Source organism: Mus musculus, chromosome 9, assembly GCF_000001635.26.
Source record: "Mus musculus strain C57BL/6J chromosome 9, GRCm38.p6 C57BL/6J".
Lineage (NCBI taxonomy): Eukaryota > Metazoa > Chordata > Mammalia > Rodentia > Muridae > Mus > Mus musculus.
In genome coordinates this window covers 110,842,818-110,857,035 of record NC_000075.6, presented here as the reverse complement: position 1 = coordinate 110,857,035, position 14,218 = coordinate 110,842,818, and the positions used below count along the sequence as shown (strand labels likewise).

General features: G+C 46.4%; 1 protein-coding gene across 1 annotated transcript; it reads right to left on the bottom strand.

Moving 5' to 3' along the window:
- Positions 1 to 513: 513 nt before the first annotated feature.
- Prss46 (protease, serine 46) lies at positions 514 to 12,530 on the bottom strand. The gene is made up of 5 exons (NM_183103.2): positions 12,402 to 12,530; positions 7,232 to 7,409; positions 6,778 to 7,040; positions 5,558 to 5,721; positions 514 to 1,036 (listed from the first exon to the last, which is right to left on the bottom strand). The coding sequence occupies exons 1-5, from the start codon at positions 12,484 to 12,486 to the stop codon at positions 782 to 784; spliced, it is 945 nt and encodes a 314-aa protein (NP_898926.2). The 5' UTR covers positions 12,487 to 12,530; the 3' UTR covers positions 514 to 781.
- Between the last annotated feature and the right edge of the window lie 1,688 nt (positions 12,531 to 14,218).

Below are 14,218 nucleotides of genomic sequence, written 5' to 3'. Positions count from 1 at the left end.
AACTGGCTGGGATCAGGAACCCCCCCCCCCCTCAGGGGAAAGTTAGGGGTTGGCAGAGACATGAAGGCAGCAGAACACAGATGGTAGAGTCAAGTCTCTCATCTGACCTTAGGAAGTCTCCTAGAAGGAAGTTAGTTCTTACAGGAAGACACAGGGAGGGGGCCTTGGGAATATGGGAGCCACTGAACTGCTAGGTTCACAGAGCAGGGACTTCAAGTCCCAGTCAGCAAGAGTGAAAGCTACAGGCTGGATAGCTGTACCAGTGGTTAAAAGTGTGTGCTGCTCTTTCAGAAGACCTGAGTTTGATTCCCAGGAGCCACACCTGATGGCCCATAACCACTTGCTACTCCAGCTCTAGGGGAAATCTGCCACTCTTGCCCCCATGCACGCACATAAATGTAATTTTTAAAAAAAAAAAAAAAAAGAGGAAATTCTAAGGGAAACAAGGGAACAACCTCCAGGATCGCACAACGCACCTCTGACAGACGTGGAGTAAGAATATCAGAGAAGGCACAGCTTGAGAAACAGTCAAGTTTTATGAGGGAGGTGCTCTAAAGGGTTTTGGTCAAAGTCAAGAACATGGTAACTTCAGATGGCTCAAAAAGGTTCAAGAGCATCTTCATTGAACAACTGGGGAACAAAACCCACAGTGGGTCAAGGACCCTTCCCCAAGTCCCTCTGTCCTGAAGTCCTGTTCAGCCTCCGGTGTCCACGTCTTCTGAGGGCGGAGCAGAGAGGAGGGAAAAGTAGCCTCTGGGAGTGGCTGTTATAGAAACACAGCTCACAAGAGCCACAGGGAGCCCAAGGATACCAGCAGAATGTAGCCAGTGAGGATGAATGGGCTCAGGAAGGAGGGGACAGCCATGCTGGTAAACTTCAGGTCGCCAATCTGTCTCTTGATCCACTGGGTGAAGTGGGAGGTGCTGGTGTAGACGCTTGGGAATTGGCGACGGCCACAGTCAAAGTTCCAGCTCACCACGCCCATCTGGACCCAGGTCTTGTTCATCTGGCAAACCAGAGAGCTTCCGGAGGTGTCCTGCAGTGGGGGTGGGGTGGGGACAGGAGGCGTCAAGTAGCAGCAATATTTGCTAGATTAGGTCTTTGTTGTCCTCAAGGATGAGACCTGAGAATATACCTATTCTGTGACACAGAAATTCTGTACTAAGGTCAGGGCTTGGGACCACACCGGCCTCTTCATCGGTCAGCTAGTTCTCTGACCACTGAGCCATCCTGAAGCCCTGGAGGGTCTCCAAAGTACAATTGTTGCTCTTCCCACAGCCTTGCTTAGAGAGGGAGATCTTAGAAGCTCTGCCCATCTCCTCTGCTTGTTTGCACAGGCAGGCATATCCAGAAGAATAACCTGACAGTGTCATACATCAAAAGGTAACAGTAGGTCCCTTACTATTAGAGAAAATTCTTTTTATGGGCTTCTTGCTGCCCAGTGATAGGCATTCACCTAGGGTGCATGCGATTCTGAGTTCTATCTGCAGCATAAGAAAAAGGGGGTACAGGGAGCCTATATCATTTGAAACTTTTTTCCTTCTTTTTTATGAACCAGAAAAGAGTATGCACATATATAATATAATATAATATAATATAATATAATATAATATAATATAATACATATGTATATATATGCATGTGTGTGTGTGTGTCATTGAATGTTGGGCTCAAAATACTTGAAGTGAGATTTGTAAGGATAATTCAAGTATTTGAAAGGAAAGAAGTCGTTACCTTGTGGAATGAAGCTGGGGGCGGGGGTGAGGTGGAGGTACAAGTACCCTGTGGTTTGAATGAAAATAGAGAAGAGAACCTCTACCCAAAGAAGCCCAGAACCTTAAGAATGTTTACTTCTATTTTATTTTGTGGATTTAAATTCTGGTTGAGGCAAATGATTTCTATGGAAATGCAAATTATTTAAACTAATTCAAAAAGGGATAGAGGGCCAGTGGGGTAAAGGAACTTGCAACCAAGCCCGGTGACCTGAGTTCAATCCCACAAGTGGAGGAAGAGAACCAACTCTCTCAAGTTGCTCTCTGTGCATAGATAGCATCCATGCATACCCTGATGCCCCAACGTACACATACATAAATAAATAAATGTAATTAAAAACGCTAGTGTTAAAGACTGACAGGTAATCTGATTAACCCAATAACTATGTATAGAACAACCTAAATAGTGTCTCAGAACCTCTGTAGAAAACATATTTATGTCCTTGTGACACTTCAACCCAACCTTCAAAGAGGTAATTTCTGTTACTTCAAATGTTCCAAAAACATGAACAAATTATTTCCCATGTGTAGTTCTCATGGCAAAACTTAACAAAGGGAGTGACTTTCTCTAAACACCTTTAAAAAAATTAATTTATTTTCTTTTATGTGCATGAGTGTTTCGCTTGCACATTTATGTCTGTGCAGTGTGTGTGTGCCCAGAGTCCCCAGAGGTCCTAAGAGGGTGCCTGCCATATCCCTTAGAAGTGGAATTATGGATGGCTATCAGCCACCAGTGGGAGCTGGTGGTCAAACTGGGGTTGTCTGCAAGAACAACTGTGTCGAGGTTTGATCTTTTGATATGATATGTATTGTAATGATAAATACTGGCCCTCAAGGCCTGGTTGCTTGCAGGAATGAGAGAATTTGACTGTACAACGTGACCTTGCTCCCTAGTCTAAAACTAATGGTTAAATAAAGATGCTGACAGCTAATAGCTGGGCAGAAGAGGCATAGGTGGGGTTGGGGGTTTCCGGGCTTGGAGTCTGAGGAGACCATGAGGAAGGAGAGGAAGGTGGAGAGAGGAGAAGATGCTATGGGGTAAAAATCTTAAAATCATGGCCATGAAGGCTGGCCAATTGGAGTTAAGAGCGGCCCAGATGGAACAGTAATAACTTGGGGTTACAGTTAGAAAAGTAGATTCCAATAGCATAGAGGGTAGGTTTCAGATTTAGTGCTGATTAAGACTTATTATAAAGGTTGTGTGTCTTTTTTTGGTTTTCCGAGACAGGGTTTCTCTGTATAGCCCTGGCTGTCCTGGAACTCACTTTGTAGACCAGGCTGGCCTCGAATTCATAAATTTGCCTGCCTCTGCCTCTCGAGTGCTGGGATTGAAGGCGTGCGCCACCACTGCCCGGCTAAAACTACTTTTGAATTTACATACTTTTGAGCATATAAACCTTTGGTCCAAGAGATACTTATCCTTTTACTTGTAAACAAAGTGTGTTTCCACATGTAGAACTCATCTTCTAAAGGAGATCTGTCTTTTAAATTCAGGAGATTCGGGACTTAAGAGAAAAACTAAACCATGTTCTCAAGAAAACATGGAGATGGGGACCAGGGAGATGGGGACTGGGGAGATGGGGACTGGGGAGATGGCTCAGAAGTTAAGAGCACTTGTTGCTCTTGCAGAGGATCCAAATTCAGTTCCCAGTGCCCACGCCATCTGTAACACCACTTCCAGGGGATCTAATGCCCTCTTCTGGGCTTTGCAAGCACCAGGCACGCACACAGTACACAGAAAATATGAAGGCGCAACACCTATACACATAAAATAAAGTATTTTAAATAACAAAAAGAAATATGCATCTCAAAAACATTGTTGACTAGAGGATGCGGTGGCTGAAGCTTATAGAATATAATACTGCTACATCCACTCCAGTAGTGACATGCATGATAGGCCAAAAGCCTTGATGCAGTTCTGAGGCAAAGAGTTTCACGGAAACTTAGTCTCCTGGAACTGTGGCATTCCATAGCACGTATGCTCCAATTTTGTCCTTGCGAATGGATCTGTGTGCTTCCTTTCAGTATTGTTTTGTTATAGGTGCCTCCAAGCAATGACTTGTGAAATACCTAAGCAAAATTGAACTTTCCTTCCTGGCCTTCACCAATGCCCTAGGAAGTCCTTGAGCCGGACCCTGGGCTTGGAATTCAGTAAGAATGATGCCTATTCAGTGACATTCAGAATTGCCTCTAGTATTGTAAGAGAGATAGTGAAAGAAATCAGGCATTACTATCTACTACATAGAGTTAGAAATCTCAGGGCAAGCTTAGCAAAGTAAGTTTAGAATTCTTATTATTGTTATGTATGGCAGACTACATTACTTATTAGTAGAAAGTCCCCCCACACTATCACTTAGAATAAAAGCCAAGTCACTCCCATACACAGGAATTTACAATGGTTTAGGAAGTAGATCGGGCTTTGGTTTTAGAGTATTGCATTATTCATGAGATGGTTAGCTAGAGCGGAACTCCCTAATTAGAACCATGACTTGGGTGTGAAAGCCCTTGCCCTAGGAGTGTAAAGTCCTCACACCTGGCTTCTAAGACTATAGCTGACCTTAGATAGAGCTGACTATGTCTCAGTTGTTTTATTGCCCATTTCCTGCCAGTCTTTGTGTTTACATTCCTCTGTTTTGTGTAAGAGTCATTAAGCATCCGGTAACCTCTTTTGTACCTTGCCGTTGTGTCACCTAACTTCCCTATTTTCTTCTGTATAAAAAGTTTGATGCTCAATTTGAAAAATTACATTCAGATTCTACACAATCTCTTGTGTTGATTCTGTCTGTCATTCACTCGCCAACTCCTTGTCCACCTGCAGCCAGAGACCCGTTCTACGCAGACAGGGACCAAAAGGGTCTGCGGCATAATACTATGTCTGCAGACCTGTTTACCAGGGCCTGACCCAGACCTGCAGGCATGTGGCTAATATTCAGGAGCATTTAAAATGGCTACAGAACTGGGTGTGGTAGTGCAAGACTTTAACCCCACCACTTCAGCATGCAGAGGCAGGTAGATCTTTGAGTTCAAGGCAAGTCTGCCTGGTCTAAATGGTGAGGTCCAGGACTACACAGTGAGATCCTCTCTAAATAACAAAAATAAAAAATAAACAAGGGACTGTTTATGATCAGGGGCAAAAAAAGTAAAACAAAAAACAAAACAAAAACAATCACCCCTGTAATGATTTGAATGCGAATGGCCCCCATAAGTTTATGTTTGAATCCTTCCTTTGGGAGGACTGGAGGTGTGGGCTTGCTGGAGGAAGTGTTACAGGGGTAGGCATCGAGGCTCCAAAAGTCTCCAGCCATCTCCAGAGTGTTCTCTGCTTCCTGTGTGTGATTCCAGATGTGAATGCTCACTGCCTGACTACTGCCATTTTCCCTGTTGTGATGGTGATGGACGATTGTCTTTCTAGAACCATAAACCCCAAATAAACACTTCTTCTATAAATTGCCCTGTCATGGTGTTTAAGCACAGTCATAGATAACTAGCTAATACAACACCTCCCCCCCCCCCCCACCATGGCCCCCTATACTGGAAAATCAAAGCCCAGACTTTTGTATTGGGTCTCTGATGGTCACATGCAAAAGAAAGTTAAGCCAAGACCTGAGAATGTTGCACACATTTAACCCCAGCCCTTGGAAGGCAGAGGCAGGTAGATCTCTGTGGGTTTGTGACTAACCTCATCCACATAGTGAATTCCAGCATAGCCAGGGCTATGCAGAGAGACCTTGACTCAGTATGACCCCCATGCTGCCTGCCCCACCACCCATCTACACAGTTCACACCTGACAAGTGTCCAGGCCCCATTCTGAGCTTGTACACAACATGTCGTTCCCAATGAACTTTTTCTGGTTCTTCAGCAGGAGGAACTGGTACCGATGATTGCAGATTTCATTGTTCACAATCCTGACAGCCAAACCTTGGACACTATAGGGAGTCTTTGGGTGCCCTATGGAGAGAAAGATCTAGTCATGACTTCAACTTTGGAACCTGTTTCCAACTCAGAGTCAAATACATTTGTGCCTGCCGTCATGTCCTGAGCTGTTCATTCATAAAAGCTGCCTAGCTTTCAAAACTGTTCCCACTCATTGAGAAAATTAAGAACCAAGGGTGGTACACAACTTTAATCCCAGTACGTGGAAGGCAGAGGCAGGTGGATATCTGAGTTTGAGGCCAGCTTGGTCTACATAGTGAGTTCCAGGATAGCTAAGGCTATGTAGACAGACCTTTGCCTCAAAAAACAAACAAACAAACAAACAAAACAACAACAACAAACTAAACTAAAACAAAACAAGTGAAGCAAAAGTCTCCCAGGGGGTTAGGGTGATAATCAAGTATCAAGTGAGAACAAGGAGATATTTTCCCAACAATTCTGGGTCTGTGAGAATAAGCATTGCTTCACTGCTCCTAGGAAAGGCAGCAAGACCCTAGACAGCTAGATATGGCACCTGCTACCTGCTGAAAGGTTGCCAGGACTCCAATAACACCAATAGGGCTGCATCTCTGAGGATTATGGGTACACACTGACTAGAGAGGCCACCTCCATGCCTCATTGTATCTGCCAATCCCTATGAGCAGCCAAAGATGTAACTTCCTACTAGGTGGCAGGCTAAGGACTTGGTGTAGGATCTGACGTAACTGGGCTTTGGGGGTTGGTGAGATGGCTTAGCAAGTACATCAAGTCTGATGAACTGAGCTTGGTCCGAGGGCCCATGGTGGTAGAAAGAATCAACTCCTTGAACGTTGTCCTCTGACCTTCAAGTACACACTGTGGCGTGTGTACATTAGCACAGGTGTACACACACACACACACACACACACACTTTAACTTTGGAAGCTGAGGTCCTCGCAAGTCACTTGTCTCTCTTATCCTTGAATGCTGAGTGTATCTTTGGGCTCAGGAAATGCTTGCAGATGACAGAGTGAATGAAGAGATGAGTGAGTGACCCCATGACCGTGTTCTGCAAAGACAGGTGTCTTGAGACCTCTGCTCTACTGCACTCACCTTCGGCCTTTTCAAGTCCCCACCCGACGACCCAGCACATGGTTCCAATGCTTGGCTTTAAATTGAATGAGGGGAGACAGATTGGCTGGACGAGGGGGGACCAAGTGACAGGATACTTGAGCTTCAGGATGGCGATGTCGTCAGACATGCGATTGATGAAGTTCTCGTGAATTACAATTCTAGTGACCAGGAGCTCAGAGGTGCTGTTGTCTGGGAGGGTCTGGACTCCCACCTTCACAGTGTATTTAGCCGGGTTCTTGGATCTGCAGGCCCAGAGAAGATTCAGATCACTAGTAGTAAGGGCATGAGTGACAATAAGGTTCTGAGTGATAGGCTCCCTCCGGTAATGTCCTCCACTCCCAAATGCCCAGATTCACCAAGACCCATCCACACTCCCCACCCCCCACCAAGGCCTGAAAGCCAAGCCCTCAAATGCGGATGCCCCAGAGCTGACCTTTGTAAGCAGTGTGCAGCGGTGAGGATCCAGTGGTGGTGGATGAGGGAGCCGCTGCAGATGTACATTCCCAGGAAAAGAATGCTTACCTGCCACGGCCACTTGCCTACTTCCACCGCCTTCCCATTTACCACCTTGCAGGTTATGTTGGTCTGACCACAGGACCAGATCCAGGGACCTGAGGGGAGAGTGGAGAGAGGGATGCAAAGGGTAGCCCTCATCCCATGGGCCATGGCAGACCACCAACACATCATTTAGCTGTGTCCCAAGCAGTCACTGCCACTGGCGTATGTCGGGGGAGGGACTGAAGCTACCACCTCAAAACTGGGAACCACTGACTCAGAAGCAGCCGGAGGCCCCAGTTATAAAGAAACTCCCTTAAACAGTAGTCCAGACAACTGTCTGACACTTGTTATGGTTATGAGCAATCACCCCAGGACTCATTCTTGCCCGTGGTATGGATGACTGGGGGGGGGGGGGAGAATCACCAGAGGGTGAGATCATCAACTCTGAGCGAGTGTCGGGCCTCGTGCCCAGGACTCCTGTTGGTTGCATCTAAAAATACATGGACAGGTTTGTTTTTTGTTTTGTTTTGTTTTGTTTTGTTTTGTTTGTTTGTTTGTTTGTTTGTTTGAGACTGGGCTTTTCTGTGTAACCCTGGCTGTCCTGGAACTCTGTAGACCAGGCTGGCCTCAAACTCACAGAGATCTACCTGCCTTTGGTAAAGGTGTATGCAACCACTGCCCGGCTGGCTGGCTTTCTTTTCTTCCTTCCTTCCTTCCTTCCTTCCTTCCTTCCTTCCTTCCTTCCTTCCTTCCTTCCTTCTTTCCTTCCTTCCCTCCTTCCCTCCTTTCTTTCTCTTTCTTTCTTTCTCTCTTTCTCTCTTTCTTTCTTTCTTTCTTTCTTTCTTTCTTTCTTTCTTTCTTTCCCTCTTTCTTGCTTTCTCTCTCTTTCTCTCCCTCTCTCTCTTCCTTCTTTTTTTCTTTATTTTTTTTTTTTTGCATGATGTTTTATTGCACAACTATAGCCCTAGCTCATACATACCCAGGAAATAAAGAGGCTTGCCTGTCTCTCCCTGGCCTCAAGAACAGGGACAGGAGGATAGGAGCTTGCATTGAACTGGAGATAAGGTTGAGATTTTAGTCTTTGTACTAAACTAGTTAGTTTTGCCTTTTTATTATTTGATTCTATTTTTATGTGCATGGTGTTTTGCTTGTATATACTTCTGCACATCATGTGTGTGCCATACACAGAGAGGATATCAGATTCCCTGGAACTGGGGTTACAAATGGTTGTGAGCTGCTTGACCTGGGTGCTGTCAATCAAACCTGGTTCTTCTGGAAAAACAGTATTCTTAACTGATTAGCCATCTTTCCAGCCCCTTCTTTTTTTTCTTTCTTTCTTTCTTTCTTTCTTTCTTTCTTTCTTTCTTTCTTTCTTTCTCTCTCTCTCTCTCTCTCTCTCTCTCTCTCTCTCTCTCTCTCTTTCTTTCTTTCTTTCTTTCTCTTTCCTCCTCCTCCTTCTTCTTTTCTCCTTCTTTCCTTTTCCTTCTCCTTCTTTCTTCTTCCTTCTCCTTCTCCTTCCTTCTCCTTCTTCTCCTTCTCCTCCTCCTCCTCCTCCTCCTCCTCCTCCTTCTCCTCCTCCTCCTCCTCCTTCTTCTTAAATTCAGGGTCTATGTAGCTCAGGCTAGCCAGTCAAAGTATGGTGTAATCCTGATTTTCCTTTATCTCCCACGTTCTAGGATTACAGATGTGTGGCGCCATACACAGTGGGAGTGAGGTTTGATCTATCTTTGATGGGGGAGGGGAGCTTTTGTTGTTGTCTTTGTTTGTTTGTTTGTTTGTTTGTTTTTAGACAGGGTTTCTCTGTGTAGCCCTGGATGTACTGAAACTCACTCTGTAGACCAGGCTGGCCTCGAACTCAGAAATCCGCCTGCCTCTGTCTCCCAAGTGGTGGGATTAAAGGCGTGGGCCACCACTGCCCGGCTGTCTTGTTTGTTTTAAATGGGACATTTCATCACATGTAGTCACTGAGCTCCTCAAACAGGTGGAACTGAACTATGTCACACTAGCAGACGCTGCCATGACACAGAGCACAGAGTCTGCTTCCCTCAGCTGTACACCATGCAACGTAGAACAGTGTTGGGGCTCAACGGCTACAGTCTGGGGTGGGGGTGGGGGCTGGGATGGTTAAGGGACGATGGATAACTCTAATACCCAGGATAAACTACCTATTAGCAGTTAACATCAGACAGGTCCTAGCTTGTTGAAACCACTATGGCGTGGATGTAATTTGTGTGTTCCTTTGAAGGTCCATATATAGAGTTGGTCCTCAGGAAGTGATATAGAGGGTTTAGACCTTTAAGAGGTATGGTTTATGGTTGGAGAGATGGTAAGGTCTTGTGCAATCGTGATTCCCAGGCAGATGTGGCAGTGGACACACCTGTAACCCCAGTGCTTGTGGGCCAACACAAGTAGATCCTAGGCGCTCTCCTGGCAGCCAGTATGACTGAAATGGTGAATTCCAGGTTCAGGGAAAGACCTTGTCTCAAAAAATATGGTGGAAAAGTGATTTAGAGGAACATCTTGATGTCAACCCCCAGCCTACACATGTGCCTACATAGGTGCACATGCTCACACGGAGGTGGGATCTGGTGAGGGGCTTTAACATCAGTAGAGACATGTCCTCAAAGGAGTCTAGGACTCACCAAGCCTCTCTCTGCTTCCTGACTTTATATAAAGGACAGGCAGTTCTACCTTCATTAGGAGGTTCTTCTCCCATCCCCAACCTCCACCTCGTGTGACAAATCTTTAAACTCCCCAGCTCCTGCTATCAGAGGTAACTGTTCCCTTGTCATAGACCCCTGTGGGCAGAATGTTCTTTCAACTACTGGCCTTCCACAGGGGTTACAGGCACCGTGCAGACCCCTAAGTCTCCACACAGTACTGCCTTCTTCTCTGGATGCTCAGCTCATGCCTGCATCCCATCTCCATGCCTGTCTCCTCTCTCCTTTATCCCCACCCCTACCACAGAGAGCCACATTCCTGGACTTTCTCATACACAATGGTAAGCTCACGGCCATCCATTGTTGCTGCTATTGTTTCTTCTTTATGGACACTGGTGGTTTTTAATGAGTATGCTCCCCCCCCCAATAGGCTCATATATTTGAATGCTTTTCCATAGTAACTGTTTGAGAAGGATTAGGAGGTGTGGCCTTGTTGGAGGAAGTGTGTCACTGGGGGTGAGCTTTGAGGTTTCAAAAGCCCACACCAGGCCCAGTCTCTGCCTGCAACTCAAGGATCAAATGTGAGTCTCAGGTACTGCTCCAGCACTATGGCGGCCTTCCTGTGGCCGTGTGTCCCTCCATGATGATCATAGTCTAACCCTCTGAAACTGTAAGCAAGCCCTCAATCAAACGCTTCCTCTGATAACTTGTCTTGGGCATGGTGTTTCATCACAGCAATAGGACAGTGACTAAGACCTTTCTGTTTCTGATTTCAGTCTATCTTAACCAAGACTGTTCAGTGTTGATAGTCAGGGGACAGTTTAAGAAGTTTGCCCTTTCCTCCCCCTCCCCCCCATAAAACAACAACCCCAGAGAGAGCCAAAGTTCTGGGGAAAAAAACTTCACCAGTCCCACAGTGACAACGCTGGGGTTAAGGTTGGCCCTTTCTTCAGTGTTCCTCACCCTCTGTAAGATCATTGGGCCTCAAAGAACAGATCTTCCAAGATCTTGTGTCCAAGACAGGACTGACCCCAACCTTCCTCTAAACCTTACATAGGACTCATGGCATTCAGTCTGGAGATGCTAACAGCAGTTATCTGCTCCAAGGAGGGAGCATGATGGGTTGATTTTAATAGTTGTATTATTTTTTAACTCTGTGTATGTGTGTTATGGCAATGTCTTTGCGTGTGCATGTGAATGCAGGTGGATTCTTTGGAGCTAGAGTTACAGGCAGTTGTGAGCTGCCTCAGATGTGGCTGCTGGGAACCAAACCTAGGTCCTCTGGAAGAACAGCACACTCTCTTAACCACGGAGCCATCCCCGCAGCCATGATGGGTTCTTTGTACCCTTCGTGTGCAGTGTGTTGCAGATCAACCTTGTTCCAAAGTCACTCTTCTGTCTGTAGCAGGCACTCAGGGGTTCAAATGGATTCCTCCTCAGACCTTGATACTCTGTCTGGACGTTCTAGAAGCTGGGCCCCACCACTTACAAACAAACAGGATCCTGGTGCTTTGTTTGTTTGTTTGTTTCTTTGTTTGTTTTGCATTCATAGGTGGACACCCCAAAGATTATTGGCTTTGTGGACTCTGTTTCTGTAAGGTCATAGCTGACTCCCACCCTCACCTAAGGCACAGCACTTAGTTCCCATGCTGGTGCCTAAAGCTGCACATAACCTAACCGCCCGAAAACATCACTACTGCCTGACAGTATAGTGAAGTTCAGGGTTCAGTCACTCATTCAACAGTGCACTAGTCCAGGAGAGAGGTGTCACACCATGATGGAAGAGGACGGTATCCAAGCTGGGGAATATGCACTCCATTCCCAGTTACCACCCCAGCTAGCGCCTGTCCAGCACAAAATGTATAGCCAGCAGGTGACTCAAGGTAGGGCTCCTACCACACAAACTACCTTTCTCAGGAAGGGAAGCTGGATGTCCTCTGCCACTCAAATACTTCAATCCCAAAGCCTCTATTAAGCTGTTTCTGTGTTTTGGGGTTTTGTTGTTGCGTGTTTTTGTTTTGTTTTTGGAGTCCCGGTTCTACCACACACAAAGCACTAAAGCTGGACCCAGGTTTCCTGGGTGAAACAGAGGCCCCAGCATCCACCACTGAGGTCAACCATCTCATCTGAGAATTGGTATAGGGTGAGGGGACACTCAGACAGCCCAGTCATTGTCACAAGACCTAAGACTCCCAGGCAAGCTCATCCATACCATGGATGTTAGTTTGTTCCCTGTTTTTCTTCCCTCATCTGTTTGTGGTCACCCTGAAAACCGATGCTGGTGCCACTCTGTATGGGACACGTGGGTCATGAGAGGTCACAGCTCACACCCATCCCACCAGCCTCCTGAGGATGTACCGGTCCCAGTACTGACAGTTGGAGGCCCTGAAGGTATGAGGACAACCAATGTAGACACCAGGCTCTCAGATCCCTCCTCGGTCCTACCTTCCATATAGGGCAGACTATTAAGTCTGGCAGAAGCAAGTGGAGAGGAGAGAAGACCGTGAGGATCCACTGATCCACACGCCATGGCACAGAGTCCAGCCCTTACTGCTCCTCAGAACAAGATGGAGTGTCTCCGTGGTGCAAGGATTCTAGAACTCTGTTGTTTACTTACGATCAAAGAGGGTAGGCCTCTGCCCGAGGGCAAGGGCTCACCCTGCTGATGCAGCCTTAAGGGGATGGTTGCCACAGCCGTGGAGGGAGGCTGTCGGACGCCACCCTGGAATGGTGCTTTGGGGGTTCAGTGCTGAGCCTGTGACCAATCCGACCATGCCTGGTCCATTACAATGTCTGCCGAGCCCAGCTCTCAGCAAAGGCCTTCATGCCTATCTCTGAGCCTGTGACCTTGTCCCTTGTTGCTTTGATAGCACCAGGGGTGAGGTTTGTGACAGTGTTTTATGGTTAGCCCATGGAGCTGCCCTGAATTCATGCCAGTCTCCACTGATGAGCCCCTAGAGATACGGAAACTGAGACACAACTCCTTTTCCACAATGTACAACTGCTCTATAACTGGAGACTTCCATTTTTCCTTTGGGACTGTATTTTCAAAAGAGAGCAGGTCCTGGGGAGGGTAAGGGTGGGGTGCTGGCTGTGGGACTGCTAGGGAAGTCTTTCGGGCTTGAGTCTTTATCCTTCAACAGAATAAACAGTGTCTGGACACCTCCCCACCTGAGACATCTTCTTCCCCTAAGGATCCGTGTTCCTCACAGTGTCCATGACTGCACCCCAATTCTGCTGCCCCCTGCCACCCGTGGTGGCACACACTTACAGCTGCTGAGGGGGATGGAGTGACATGATCACTGTAGGGGACCATCTAGTGAATCAGATGTGCAGAGTACACAAGCTTCACCCTAGGGACAGTTATAGAGGCGGCGGGCAAAGGGCAGACTTCACAGGGGGGCTGTGGGGAAGCCTCATGGAAAGGCCCTCCCTGCTGCCTCAGAGAATGGATGCCTAGTGGCTCCCCAGCACTGAGTGTGGCTGCATGTGGCTCTGTGGAAAATCTCATAATGCAGTTGAAAAAGGCCTCCGAAATGGAATCGCACTTGCTGTGCGATGTTCAAAAACAAGCAAATCAAACGTTTCCCCTTAGGGACTGGTGGTAGAAAATGGTAGTTCTATAGTCTATATGCTCTGGACACAGCAGAAAGGACACAGAAAGGGGAGAGGAAGTGGAAAGAGAACTTAAAAGAGAGACACTCTCTGTGTCTGCGAAAAATAATACTTTCTTTTAAAAATATTTATTTTACTTTATGTGTGTTTGCCTGTAAATATATATATATATATATATATATATATATATATATATGTGTGTGTGTGTGTGTGTGTGTGTGTACATATATATATATATACATGTATATATATGTGTATATATATATATATATATATTCATAGGCACCACATGTGTTCAGTACCCACAGAGGCCAGAAGAGGGTGAGTAACCCCCACCCCCAGAACCCAAGTTACAGACAGTTGTGAGCCACTGCATGTTGCAGGGAGGGAAACCTGGGGTCTCTGCAACAGCAGTCAGTGCTCTGAACTGCTGAGCCATCTCTCCAGCCCCATCTTTCAAAAGACTTTCTTTTGAGAAGAAAGAGGGCATTTGATCAATAAGACAAAGATAATAAAATAAAAACCAAGCACATTTGCAATCAAGTGACAAAAATGTATACAATTCTATTTTATAAAAAAGTATTATGCAGCTGGGCAGTGGTGGCGCATGCCTTTAATCCCAGCACTTGGGAGGCAGAGGCAGGCGG

What these genes read in the sequence shown, in the direction of transcription:
- Prss46 (NM_183103.2), bottom strand. Translation starts at nt 12,486, where the DNA reads ATGGCGTGTGGATCAGTGGATCCTCACGGTCTTCTCTCCTCTCCACTT. An exon ending in GCTGCACACTGCTTACAAAG is followed by an intron (nt 7,041 to 7,231) that starts GTCAGCTCTGGG and finishes CTGGGCCTGCAG; the next exon opens with ATCCAAGAACCCGGCTAAAT. An exon ending in GGGACTTGAAAAGGCCGAAG is followed by an intron (nt 5,722 to 6,777) that starts GTGAGTGCAGTA and finishes TTCTCTCCATAG; the next exon opens with GGCACCCAAAGACTCCCTAT.